Source organism: Pantherophis guttatus, chromosome 4 (genome assembly GCF_059756535.1).
Source record: "Pantherophis guttatus breed Tessera chromosome 4, ASM5975653v1, whole genome shotgun sequence".
Lineage (NCBI taxonomy): Eukaryota > Metazoa > Chordata > Lepidosauria > Squamata > Colubridae > Pantherophis > Pantherophis guttatus.
The window spans coordinates 73,232,918-73,247,768 of NC_142066.1; the positions used below are offsets into that span (position 1 = coordinate 73,232,918).

The 14,851-nt window shown below is 38.8% G+C and overlaps 1 protein-coding gene across 2 annotated transcripts in view; it reads left to right on the top strand.

Annotated features, from left to right (window-relative positions):
- The window catches only part of EGFR (epidermal growth factor receptor), a 205,577-nt gene that overhangs the window by 173,934 nt on the left and 16,792 nt on the right, over window positions 1-14,851 (top strand). For both annotated transcript variants that reach the window (XM_034416501.3, XM_034416502.3), the window contains exons 16-22: window positions 1,409-1,444; window positions 2,555-2,696; window positions 3,120-3,242; window positions 4,301-4,399; window positions 9,472-9,657; window positions 12,003-12,158; window positions 13,961-14,036. In XM_034416501.3, the coding sequence (XP_034272392.1) occupies window positions 1,409-1,444; window positions 2,555-2,696; window positions 3,120-3,242; window positions 4,301-4,399; window positions 9,472-9,657; window positions 12,003-12,158; window positions 13,961-14,036 (818 nt within the window). The remainder of the gene's footprint in view (window positions 1-1,408; window positions 1,445-2,554; window positions 2,697-3,119; window positions 3,243-4,300; window positions 4,400-9,471; window positions 9,658-12,002; window positions 12,159-13,960; window positions 14,037-14,851) is intronic.

Sequence of the window (14,851 nt, forward strand, 5' to 3'; positions counted from 1 at the left end):
TGAAGAATTGCTTTGTGCTTTGTGCAGGACCTTCAGATTCTGCGTAATGTGAGGACCTGCTCCAACTGGACCCTCAGGAAAGCAGAACTCTTGATTCCATTGAGTTGAATTCTTTTCAAAGAACTTTTATTGAGTTCTGTGTCACACAGAATCAGTCTCATGCAAAGCACAAAGCAATTCTTCCGTTTCCCCAACCCCAACCCCCCGATGAGTCCACTGGCAGCCAATATGATGCCGCAAGGATGTTTTGGGAACACTGTAGTGCTAGACAGATAACAGGTCACTCCCAGGGCAAGACAGCGCTGGAACCGGCTGGAGGGGATCTGCTCCATCTCCGAAGACAATCCCCCTCCTAATTCCTTAGCGGTAAGAGCAAAAGAGAAAGTATACCAGCCAGCCGTCCCCTCTCCCTCCAACAGAATGGCAAGACACAATGGTGTACCTGACACAATCATGTAGAATCATGTCATCATAGCTTTATTTCAGAGTTACATTTGTGATTTGTAAAAAGCATTTTTACAAAATTAATTTGATTGAGAAATGTGGAATAATGTTTAAGGTCATTTTGGGTTGTATACCACTATGGTCACCATAAAAGATAGTCTTTTAATTTCTTTATTCTTGATCATCTGGGAATATAATTTAAAGTTCTGTATAAATATTGATAATAAATAAAATCTCTTGGTCTCACCTACCTACTTCCATTGATAGAATGAAGATAGAACTTTAAATATTTCTTACAGAATTATTTAAATGATTGCTTAGGTGCTGAATGTGAAGTTGTTAGAGAAAAAGGCAGAATATCTACTACTGTTTCTTATTAAATAGTAACAGCAAGTCAACAAATTTATTTATTTATTCATTCCTTCATTCATATATCAAACTTCTTTGCTGGTAGGCAGGCCTTCAGCTCGGTGATGTAGGGTTTTGATAACTCCCGTTTTGTGCTCCAGTGGGTGGTGAGAATCAAAATGTAAATATTAATCTGTGTGTGATCCACCCACTAGAGCACAAAATGAAAGTTATCAGAACCCAACCCACTGAGCTGAAGGCCTGCCTACCAGGAAAGATGGGAAAGAAAAATAAGTAAAACACATCAAGGAAGCCCTCAGAACACGTGGCTATCCCAAGTTGGCTTTCATCTGTCCAGTTGCCTCTTGAAAAAGCACCTTTGGGACAGAATGTTGCAGATTACTCAAATTCAAAGCTTTGGCTTAAGCAGAACCTGCCCTGAACAAAAACATTTGGTACAAGATTCTTGATAACTGTCTAACTACTTTATTTATTAATAATCACATGGTTTTACAAAATAATTACTGATATTCACAGGACAAACAGTTAAATGTTAAATTAAAATATTCTAGTCTCTTTTTAATTCTGTTCATTTTTATTTTCCTTGCTTTTATAGATGCAAAGGACCTGGACCTGAAGGCTGCCCTAATGGGTAATTATTGTTAACTAATGTAAAGTCAGATGTCCATTTATAGCTGTATCCAATTAAGCCAAGAATATTGTAGTAAATCAAAGCAGATTTTAATAAAATGGATTCTTATACACAAAGTTTATCTCTTTAGTTGTAGCTTTAGAAAAGAGACCCAAATCCACTATTAGTTTATAGCAGTTTACACAGTTTTTAATATGAATGGTCAGTAAGGAAGAGATAATGCATTCACTGTACTTCAATCATAGCATGAAGATATTAGCCAATAGGAAAGAGGTCATTAATCCAATCATATTTTTTAAAATCAGTTAATGGATAGAAACTTTCCACTATGCTAGAGTTGCTTCTTCGGTCCTAACCACATAATCACATCTTTATTTTGTACAACATTAATTTCCCTAATGTCTAATTTTTTAATTATAAGTAATTTTCTAATTATAGAAAATTCCAGTATATAGTATATGAAGTGAGCATATTTTTGTTTCCCTTCATGGAAATATAAGTATCTATTGTTATATTTATAGAGTAATACCTACCTTAATAGCTGTATTGATAGATACAGATGATATAACTTTATTTTTATGTTCAGCAAATATTATAAGGATGCATATCAAATTATAGTTTGATGGTCATAATTTTATAGAAATGACATTGAACTTCACAAATCATATATGTTCTTCATTCAGTAGTCTAGACCAGGAAACTAAAACCAAGAATATTAATACTATCTTTATTATTTATGGTTACAGCAACAAAATCTTGCAAATCTGACAGTACTTCCTCTTTCCTGTACCATTATCTTCCAGAAAGCTAAGGAGGGTCAATTCTGAAGTGTTTTCTCCTCTCCCATTCCTGCTTTGGACTCAGATTTCTCTTATCAGACTTTTGTCTAGGCTACAAGTCTTCTTCCTGTTCCTCAAGGTTATTCTCACAGTCCATTACAACTTCATTGCTTCAGACTGCATTGGGGGAAACTACTGCCTAAATATTGCATTATATCAAGTTATATTTTATTCCCTTTCCTTTTTAAAAAATGCTCTAAATGCTCACATATGATCATGAACTGGATTTATCAGTAACATAGAAGCAATAATTACTGTTTCTGTCTTTTAGATCTAAAATCCCATCCATTGCAGCTGGAGTTGTTGGGAGCATTCTTTGCTTAGTTGTTATAGCCCTGGGTATTGGTCTTTTTGTGCGCAGACGTCGGATTGTTAGAAAACGTACTTTGCGCAGACTGCTGCAAGAAAGAGAGGTAAATATAACTAAGGATTCAGAAGAAACTAACTAGTATGGATTCACAATGCACTAGCATCTCAGAGACTTTCTAAGTTGTCTGTTATTCCGTATTTGTTTCAATAGGAATCATGAGCTTTCTGTCTAGGATGAAACCACATTCTTCTAGCTCTCATAAAAGAATATAGTATTTCTAAATATTTGTATGTTCCTAATAGTATTAGAGCTATTATAAGGTCATGATGGAATTTCTAATGACGAGGAAGCTGATAATTTTTTTCTCTGCAGTGATTTGCCAAGTATTGTTATAGATTTATAATAATATAGCGCAAATAGGTTTAAATCATTTGTTTTACATTTTTCAAAAACCAACTTTCCTTGTACACTTTATGGTTGAAAAGAAATTATCTCTTCTTAAGCCATGTTCTTTTTGATTCAATAGCTTGTTGAACCTTTGACACCAAGTGGGGAAGCACCAAACCAAGCACTTCTTCGAATTTTAAAAGAAACAGAATTTAAAAAAGTAAAAGTCCTTGGCTCTGGAGCTTTTGGTACTGTCTATCAGGTAAATTATCATTTTTCTAAATATGTATGTACCATATTTTTTGCATTATAAGATGCTCTGGACTATAAGACACATCTAGCTTTTGGGGAGGAAAACAAGAAAACAAAATCTGTCTCTGCCTTTCAGCAATTTGCAGCAAACAGCAAACAGTCTGGTCAGCTTCAGCACAGCCTGATTTAGCACAAATAGCTGATTAACAATTGGATCACCCTCTTGGAATACCACCGATCAGCTGTTCCAGGCTGCGGGAATAGCTGCTGCCCATCACCGCCTCCGCACACCCCATTTTTTGCCTCCACATGCCCCATTTTCAGCCTCCGCATGCCCCATTTTCAGCCTCCACATGCCCCATTTTCAGCCTGTTCCAGGAGGCAAGGATCGCTGCCGTCACCACCATTCAATAGGACATGCAAAAAACAGGACATGCGGAGACCGAAAATGGGGCACATGGAGGCAGCAATAGGCAGCAGCGGTGATGGGTGGTGAAGGCGATGAGCGGCAGCAGCGATGGGTAGCAGAGATCACCGCAGCCTGGAACAGCTGATCAGCAGTATTCTGGGAGACTGATCCAATCTCCAATCAGCTGCTCGTGCTAAATTAGACTGTGCTGAAGCTGACCAGGCTGTTTGCTGTTTGCGGCAAGGAGGCAAATTGCTGGGAGGAAGAGGCTGGTGGGTGGGTGGGGCTTCAGCAACATTCACTCTATAAGACGCACAGACATTTCCACCCACTTTTGCAGGAGGAGAAGTGCATCTTATAGACCAAAAAATACAGTATTTGTGTCTGTATATAAGTGAAAAATCAGTTCAGTATAAACTTATTTGGAATTAAGACCCATTGACAATCCATAGTAAATGTACATAGAATCATACTGTTGCACACCCAAATTATCATACATTTTAAAATATATGTACATTTATATTTACTGTCTTAATCAAATACCTTTTATCTAGAAACCATGTAATTTATATGGACGTATTAAAGTCTGTTCATAATCTATTTTACTTTCTAATTGTTTTAATTTATGTTAAATTTACTCATTTTGATTTTTTTAACAGGGTCTCTGGATTCCAGAAGGAGAAAAAGTTAAAATTCCTGTAGCCATTAAGGAATTAAGAGAGGCTACATCACCCAAAGCTAACAAAGAAATTCTTGATGTGAGCTTTCTTTTTCCTTGTTTTTTGAAGATTTAAAATATCATCTGTAGGGACTTTATAGCATGTAGATAAATACTAAGGCATTATTGGTGAAGGCAAAGTATTTATGTCAGTTGGAAGAAATGTTGAAATTTCTTCCAACTGATTTTTATCCTCAACGGGGCTAGGCAGAGAGACTATGTTTGGACTTCTTCAAATGACTATAGGTAGTCCATGACATATGCCCATAATTGAGCATGAAGTTTATTTATTTATTATTTATTTATTTATTAAATTTATATACCGCCCTATTCCTAAGGGACTCAGGGCGGTGAACAGCGAACGATAAAAATACATTTAATACAAACGTTAATAAAAAACCAATTAAAATATACTAAACACTCTGGTCCTAGATAATTCAAGACATCCCAGTTTAAAATAAAATCAAAAAGCAATATAAAGGGAAAGTTAGGCCAGGCCGGCCTGCTGAAACAGGAATGTTTTGAGGGCACGGCGGAAAGTGCGCAGATCCGGAATCTTCTGTATCTCTGGGGGGAGCTCGTTCCAGATGATGGGTGCCCTCACAGAAAAGGCTCTCCCCCTGGGGGCCGCCAGTCGACATTGTTTGGCTGACGGCACCCTGAGAAGCCCCTCTCTATGGGAGCGTACTGGGCGTGAGAGGCTATTGGTGGCAGAAGGCGGTCTTATAAGTACCCCGGTCCTAAGCCATGGAGCGCTCTAAAGGTGGTAACTAAGACCTTGAAGCGCACCCGGAAGACCACAGGGAGCCAGTGCAGCTCGCGCAGGAGGGGAGCCACATGGGAGCGCCATGCTGCTCCCATAAGTACCCGCGCGGCCGCATTCTGGACCAGCTGGAGCCTCCGGGTGCTCCTCAAGGGGAGCCCCATGTAGAGAGCATTACAGTAGTCCAGGCGTGAAGTGACGAGGGCATGAGTGACCGTATTTAACGAGTCCCGATCCAGAAAGGGACGCAACTGGCGAATCAGGCGAACCTGATAAAAAGACCTCCCGGCCACAGCCGTCAAGTGTTCTTCTAAAGACAGCCGTGAGTCCAAGAGGACGCCTAAGTTGCGAACCCTCTCCGTGGGGGGCAATGATTCATCCCCAATAGTCAGTGATGGCACCAATTGACTATATCGGGACGTCGGAAACCACAGCCACTCGGTCTTGGATGGGTTGAGCCTGAGTCTGTTCCTCCCCATCCAGATCCGTACAGCCTCCAGGCACTGGGACATCACTTTAAGGGCATCATTGGGGTGGTCCGGGGTGGAGATGTATAGCTGAGTATCATCAGCATACTGATGATACTTCACCCCAAAACCACGGATGATCTCACCCAGCGGCTTCACATAAATGTTGAACAGAAGGGGTGAGAGAACCGACCCCTGTGGCACCCCACATACAAGGGGCCTCGGGGTCAACCTCTGCCCCCCTGTCAACACAGACTGCGACCGATCAGAGAGAAAGGAGGAGAACCACCGCAACACGGTGCCCCCACCCCTAACTCTTCCAACCGGTGCAGCATGATACCATGGTCGATGGTATCAAAAGCTGCTGAGAGGTCTAATAGGACCAGGATAGAGGAGCAACCCCTGTCCCAGGCCCTCCAGAGATCATCTACCAATGCGACCAATGCCGTTTCCGTGCTGTATCCAGGCCTGAAGCCCGACTGGAACGGATCTAGATAAGCCGATTCATCCAAGTACTGAGGAAGCTGTCGCGCTACCACACTCTAAACAACCTTCGCAACGAAGCGAAGGTTGGAGACTGGACAGTAATTAGCCAACACTGCTGGGTCCAGGGAAGGCTTCTTGAGGAGAGGCCTCATCACCGCCTCCTTCAAGGCAGCAGGGAAGACACCCTCTCTCAAGGAAGCATTTATAATCCCCTGGAGCCAACCTCGTGTAACCTCCCGAGAGGCCAGCACCAGCCAGGAGGGACACGGGTCCAATAAACATGTGGCCGTGCTCAGTCTGCCCAGTATCTTGTCCACGTTTTCCGGAGTCACAGAATCAAACTCTTCCCAGGTAATATTCTCAAGACTTGCCTCCATCCTCCCTCCCGAACCTACCCAGTCAGAGTCCAAATTTTCCCGAATCTGAGCGATTTTGTCATACAGATATTGTACAAAGTCCTCGGCTCTACCCTCCAAGGGTAGAGTTACAGTCATAAATTGTAAGTCGAGGCATGATGTGACCAAAACTAATTTTTTGACATTTTTTGCATCAGTCATTTGCAAACAAGATAGTCATTAAGTGAATTAATTTTCCCAATGGATATTTTTTTTACTGAAACCAGAAGTAAACACTAAAAAACAACAAAAAATATTGCAATTGTGCTCAAAAACCCTGGGATACTGCAAATGGCCATAAAAATATGCCAGTTGTTAAATGCCCAAAACTGACCAACTACAGCTATTGTAACTTTGAATGGTCATAAGTAGATTTGGGAGGATGATCTATTATAACTTCAACTAGTTGCTCAGTAGCTGATGTAAGTTGAGGACTACTGTATTTAGTGTTCCACTCTATAAATTTTTGACAAATTTTATGTAGATGAATTGAAATTTACAAAAAAAAAAAACAAAGGCACATTTAGGTGGGCTTAGAAAAGATTAGTTTGTTTCAAGTAATTACTTTGTGGTGCGTAAGAAATGCTGTCCTTCCTTTAACTTATCTACATAATCGTAAAATATTACTATTATGAACATACCACATATGTAGACATACGTCCCATTTCAGAATGAGCAAAGTTATGCAAAGTTAGAGATTCCAAACTACAGTTTAACAACAAAAACTTCAGTCTATTTTTTCAAAGCATTTTGAAAGTGCATGGTGACACAATGACTTCAGCATTCTTTCTTAAAGGAGTTGATAAATGTTTGTTTTTATAATATCAAATTTAGACACTGTCAAATATTGAAACAGTTCCACATTCTGATGGCTGATAGGTGGTACAACCCATGCAGAACAAATTTCTAATTTGGCAGAATTCAGGTTAATGTTTATAAAGATTTGGAACTTTCAGTCAATTCATGGAAATCGGTTAAAAAAATTATAAAATAATTAATGAAATAGGGGTCTATAAAAGAGGAAGCAAAGAAGCATATGTTTATAATACTAGATTTATTACAGTGGAATTAAAAATATTCAGGCTAAGAAAGAACTGTTTAAAAGATCTTTGCAGAAACATTTATAGCATACTGTATATTTGACCCAGGCATATAATACATTCCATTTTTTTAATATTCTGGATCCTCTAATTGAAATCGCCCACTCTTTCATATATAAACTAAATGCTATTTTTAAGAAATGAAGCGTTTTGCTTTGTTTCCTTCTTTCTTTGATTTGGGGCATATTCTGATTTAGCAGCCTCATGCTACAGAGACATTTGTGGCATATGCACTGGTTGCTAAGGAGCCATTGATGAAAATGGATTCTTGTGCTATTGTGGATCAGATGTAATATGTAGACGTATGCAGATAGATCCATCTCCAAATCAGCATGTTTTCTGCAATTGCAGAGAAAATGTCATGAGGGGAAGAGGGAACTTTTATTTCTGTTGTTTGCATGGGAAAACCTCAGATTCAGTTTACTCTACTTCTGTAACTATTTAAGCTGCAGTAAAATATACTCTTGGCAAAACAAATGGCGAGGAATCTTTCTTTGCTAGATGACTGAGACTGATGACAGAAAAGCACATTACATGATAATGAGTGATTCAATATATTATGACTAAGATATTATTTGATTGGGATCAGAGAATAAATAGACCTGATGAAATCAAAAGAAAAAACTGAGGTGTCTTTAGTTTAGGTTGTTGGCCACAAGGAGGCAGGTGCAACTGAACAAACAAGCTTCTTCCCTCTTTATCCGATTTAAATCCTTTAAAGCCTTTGCTGTGATACTTTTGAGAAGAGGTGAAATTTGATTTATTGGGACTAATTTTTGTTATGGTTTCTTTTAACATGGTCTTCATTAGATAATGACAATTGTCATAATGTAAAATTTCCTTACAGTAAGTGTGAACATATATATTTTCTCTTTGCTGGTCTATGACTGTATTGGTTGATTTCATATATATATTCTGTTTTCCTTGCTATTCTCCTTTTTTTTTATTTGTACAATGCCTGTTAAGATCTTTATAATCTAATTTACAGGTTTGGAAAATGTAGTGGCAAATTACTTTCTTATGTTTTATGAGGTTTACATTTGTTTATTAATTATCAGGAATCCTAGTAGATTACTGCAGTGAATGGACAGAAAAGCATTAATATATGTGTTGGAGCCACTAATTTAAAAAATAATGTTGTTATTTAATTAAATTGATTAAATTGTTATAACATATAATGGTTTTTTGTTTTATTTTTATTGAACCTTATTACAATTAAGCTACTTTGATTTTATTTCAATATTCAGCCTGAGATGGTAATTTGCAATTTACAATTATACTTAGTTAAAAGTTGTCATTTGGATATGTGGATATCTTGTACCTATTTAGATCATGTCTATTAATGAAGAGAAAAAAATACTGACTACTTCCTACTGGATTTCTATACTGATGCAATCAGCTTTTTAAATGAGACAAAAAATTAAAATATAATTGTCCTATGTTGAAATATAATAGGTGTCAATTCTAGCCTTCAGATTAATTCTCATTCCACAGAGAATTTAGCATGATTCGAATTATTTCTGTCAATTAATTAATTGTAATAATTTGTAATTTATTTATTTATTTATTTATTTTTATTTCTCAAATTTATTTGCTGACCATCTCATAGTTCAGGTGACTCTGAATGGCTTGCATCAAGATAAAACCAACATTCAATTATCATAAATAAGGGTCTTGAGAGGAGAAGTGGGGTGCCTTCTCTGCTAGTGCACCAACGGCCTCCATCCAGCAGTTTCTCCTTCAGGACCCCATGCCAGACAGAATAGCCAGATTTTAAGGCTTTTCCTGAAATCTAAAAGAGAGGGTGCAGATCTTACCTTCTGAGACAAGATAGTATATACTAATATTGTAATTTCTTACAGAGTAGGTAATTTGTGTCTCCTCCTACCTCTTTTGATTAGGAAGCATATGTGATGGCAAGTGTTGATAATCCCCATGTGTGCCGTTTGCTGGGAATTTGCCTCACATCAACTGTCCAACTCATCACTCAGCTGATGCCCTATGGCTGCCTTCTTGACTATGTCAGAGAACACAAAGATAACATTGGATCCCAGTACCTTCTCAACTGGTGTGTGCAGATTGCAAAGGTATATTAACAACAAACTTCAGCTAGTTCTCTAAAAATGTCTAGAACCGTGGTGGCTAACCTATGGCACACATGCCAAAGGTGGCACGCAGAGCCCTCTCTGTGGGCACGCCAGTCATTGTCCCAGTCCAGCTATACCACGAATGTTTGTGCCCCTCCTGCAGGCCAGCTGGTCTTCAGGTCTTTGCCGCGCATGCACGGGGGGTGGGGCACATTGCCAGGGGGTCAGGGTGCATGCACGGGGGGCGAATGCATAGGGGGTCAGGCGCATGCGCAGTGGGGTGCTCACATTGCATTTTGGCAGTTCGCGCCAGTGGTGGGTTGCTCCTGGTTCAGTCCGGTTCTATAGAACCAGTAGTAAAACCAGTGGGAGGTGCTGCCCACCCGCCACAACATCATCATGGGTGAACTGTGCATGCACAGAAGTGCATGTGCATGCGCAAAGTGCATGTGCATGTGCAGAAGTGTATGTGCGCTCCCGTTGAGAACTGGTAGTAAAGGTAAGCAGAACCCATCCATGGTTTGCGTGCTTGCTTTTGGCACTTGGTGCCAAAAAGTTTAGCCATCACTGGTCTAGAACATTGACCTAAATTTAGATTTGTTACTCTGATCCAGCTGATGCCTACAAGCAGTTCTTGGTTTTTAGTTTCACATGCTAAATTAACCATAAAGCACTTCCAGCCATTGTAAAATGTCACACTTTCCCCCTTTGCAGTCAAATGATCATAGACTGGGTATTGGCAATCTGTTCACACTTATGACCAGTTGCAAAAATGACTTGCATAGAATCTTCTGTTCTAGTCAATGGAAAAATCAGCAGGGAAGATTGCAAGCTGTTGCTGCCTGCTGAGAAGATGCCCTCTTGTCTTCTACCAAGGGGAGCTGAATTCCTTTGGTAAAATGAAGAAATGGAATTTAGATCCCAAAGATACGAGCTATGTTTCTGACACTCAACCAGAGAAGTTCTCTTAACATGCAGAAGGAAGCTGAAATCCTCTAGCAGGAGCAGACACCTAGAATATCTCTGCTCCATTCCTGTAGTCTGTTGGAGCAGTCCTTTTCTGCAAATGGAAGGAAACTGAACTCCTCCAGCAGGGTGCAGAAATAGAGCTCAAACTCTGGCAAGCTGCCAAAATGTATTTGAGCTCAGATACATTCCTGTAGCTTGCTACAGTAATTTTTTCTCTACACTGTGGGCAACTGAACTTGACAAGTAGTTCTTTTGCTCCATTTCCAACCCAGGAAATTACTTAATAATCACAACCAGGAGTGAATGAATGAATTTATTTATTGATTAGCCCTTGGGCCATATCAAAGTGCAGAGTTCCAGAAACAAATCATTACAAAAGTTTGGTAAAACAATTTAAATGAAATTGGAATAACGCACAATTAAAAATGCAATTAGAATAAAATATGATCTAAAATGAAATTGAAATAAAATACAATCATTTGAGATACAATTTAAATATGATTAAAATTATTTTATAATGTCACCCCTGCATCTACCCAATCAGTCTTACAACTACTATTAAAATTACATTATTAGATCAAATGGTCTTTCCTACAATCTACCACATTCTGCTGCACCAACTTTGTCCTTTTTTCCATCAACTTTACCGCAAATTTGGCAATCCATTTCACCAACTGCAAGTTAGAACCTAACAGACAATGTTGCAAAAAGTGCTCTTTAGACTTAGGGGTGCTGGTATAAAAGATCCTGCCCAGCTGATGTTCCCTCAAATCTGAGTATAGTGGGCAATCACAAATTACATGGGACGTTGTTTCACATACACAGACTCTTTCTCTTACAGGGATATCCGTATACCTACCCCAAAGCATGTTTGTTTGAAGTTGGTCTAATCTCAATTTGGTAAAAAATCTCCTTATGATGGAAAATAAAGGCATAGTTAAATATTTTTCTATTTTAAAAATTTGTTTATTGGCTGATAACCAGGGGCAAACTTTTACTGCTGTCACCTGTGCAATATCCGATTGGGCACTTATGTCCTTAAATCTCTGTGCAATCCAATTTCGGATCTGCCTATGATCGTACTGCTGCCAATTTAAAGGAATACCAGAGTTAGATACCTGCTTCAGAACTCTTGAAAACCAGTTATTTTTATTGGTTAAATTATTGGAGTGCCAGGAATGTGTTTTAATTAATACATATTAATATAATCTTGCTCTGCACATTCACTCATTTTTCAATACTAATGAAAAAGCAACAGCTTTAGTGTGACTACCTCAATATTCTGTAAGAACAAATTTCATTTTCTTAATATTTTTTGCAATGTGGCTATATATGTTGTGTGGTACAATAAGTTGCTTTACTGTTAACATGTTTAGGGAATGAATTACTTAGAGGAACGTCGTTTGGTACACCGTGATTTGGCTGCCAGAAATGTCCTTGTTAAGACTCCCCAGCATGTGAAGATCACAGACTTTGGATTGGCCAAATTACTTGGTGCAGAAGAGAAGGAGTACCATGCCGAAGGAGGCAAAGTAAGAGCATAAATTTATTTCTTCCTTCTGGTTTTCTTTATACAATGTTGAGTTTTCAGATACTCAAGTTCAGTTTTCAGTCACTTTGAAGAGTGATGAAACTATATTGACAAATAAACTATATATATATATAATCTATGCAGAATAGGTCAAGCTTAGAAATATAGAATTTATCTATATTTTCTTTGTTTGCTTGTTTGTTTAGTTTTCTGGTTGGTTTTCACATCCTGCCATCTCAAAGAGCCTAATTCTAGGCAGCTTTCAACAAATAAAAACTAAAAACACCATAAAGGTGGGGTTCAAATAAATAAATAATATAAATGACAGCCAAGGAGCCAAACCAACTAACTGACATGGACCTTAACAAGCTGATCCCCAAGCTTAGGAACATATCCATGTCTTGAGGGCCTTCCAAAAGTCAGTAAGGTTGAGGCCAATCTATTCTCCAGGGAAAGTCATGTTTCAAAAGGCAGGCACAGCAATAGAAAAGCTGTTCTGTCCCTCTTCCTCACACAGGCAAAAGTAATACCAAGCATGCCTGCCAATATTTTATTAGGTAAACAGATTAGAATTCCTGGCAGACCAAGGTTTTGGCAGCAAACTGCCGAATGCCTGCCAAGACAGTTTTCACTCCCATAAAGCAGAAGAGGATTTATCTTCAGTCCGTTCCAGGAGCAACAAATTATCCATGAGACAAGAATTTAGTCAATGTTCAGTCCAAAATATATCCAAGCCGAATTTCAGAGATCACGATGTGACTTTCAGGGTTTAACTCTGTCTGTCACAAAGCCTGAAGAGCAATCCCACCCACTTTTATTCCTGGTGGGGCATGGCTCCGTGACTCAGCTCAATCTCTGGCCCTCCCATGCCTCTTCTGTTGCTGCGTACGCTTCTCCCTCCGACGCTGCCTGGGATCAAGCCAGGATTCATCATCCTCGCTCCCTATCAATTGGTGCTCTGATATGCCTTCCTCCTGGCACATCCCAGGCTGTTCCTCCTGGCCTCGGATGGAACCTGAGGCATTGCCAGAAAGGAGGGTCCTGGAGAGGGAGGCCTTGTCAGTGATTCCCCCTCACCTTCTGAGTCCTCCTCCTCTGTTAGGACAGGCTCGGGAATCGGGGTCACAACAAAAGCCCTGCTTCCTGAGTCCCACAATTTATTTATTTTTTACTGACTTCTTGATCAAGTAGGAAGAGGTAGCCATCCCACAAATTCCTATGCCACAAACAGCTTTATAAGCAACAACCAGTACCTCCAAAATTGTACCCAGAAGCACACTAGAAGTCATTGTACCGTACTGAATAGAGATGTAACATGAGTACAGCAAGTTGCATGTTGAATGCTGAGAAAGACATTACTTCTTCCTGAGAAAAAGACAAAAACCACACTGGAATTTTAAATTGAGAAATATGCCATCATCCACCAAAACAGTTTTACAATTCTCAATTGTAGAACTATTTATTTATTTATAAATTATTCATGGCTGTCACTCAACTCACACATAGGTGACAGCAGGTGGCTTACAATATTAAAAATTCACAACATAAAGAGCCCACTCCATCCCCTACATTTAGTAAAAATACATATGAGCATTTTTTTTCTGGCAATGCTTCTTTCAACTTTTCATATTCTGAGCAGTAGTTCTAGGTTATATAAATATCATACTTATCATGAATTGCTGGCTAGCTGCAATGATATGGATAATACAACTAGTTGCGAGCATTAGTACATACTGTCATACGTTTTAAAATAATGAACTTCATTATTCTTATCTGCTTGCAATGGTTCCAATCTCTTTCTAGGTTCCAATTAAATGGATGGCTTTGGAGTCAATTTTGCATCGCATTTATACCCATCAGAGTGATGTTTGGAGCTTTGGTAAGTGTAAAACATGCTGGTTCTAAATTGGTCACTGAGCTGATTTGCTTGCTGTATAATATTTCTTCTTGTAGAGACACAGGGATAATGTTATGGAGTTGCATCTCTCCAAAGAGCCCTTGATGCACAAAATTATTATAACAGCTGGTTTTTAATAGAAGCAAAATTTGGATCATTCTGTCAAACTTCTATTGTTCAGTATGTGTGGAAGGAGATTGTGGTTTGGGTTTGGTTTGGTTTGGTTTGGTTTGGTTTTTTTGCATAAAGAAGCATTTACTAACGTGGTTTTTTGGACATTCCCCATGATATATTATCTGAAGAAGAACAAAGTATCACTATGTTTGTCCAAACAATTTGGAGTAGGCAGTAAATAACACCGCAAACCAGAATAAGCCATAGGGACTCTAAAATATGCCAGGAAAGGAAGGAAGTTCAACAGTTAGTCAACAATCATGGTTTTGTTATGTACCTCTCTAAGCAAAAGTGCAAATAGTATAAAGTAGTAAGATGAAACTATGGATCTACCCACATATCTGTATTTTTTCAAAAGAAATATTATGGCAGGGAGTGCATCTTCGTCTGATTGAAAGTCATGTGTGCAGTAATTAAAATGTTGGACTGGGATCCAGGTTTAACTCTCAATCCAAATTATATTGCTCAGTGAGTGATTTCAGACCTATCATTTGAAACTTAGATGGCAAGTTCAATTATCAGAGAAATAAATACTACTGAAAATGCAGGCTTGACAGTCTGAAGTTGCTCAATGAAGCAACTGTGTTGCTCAGTGAAGCAAATCCTATATGCCATCAGCTTTT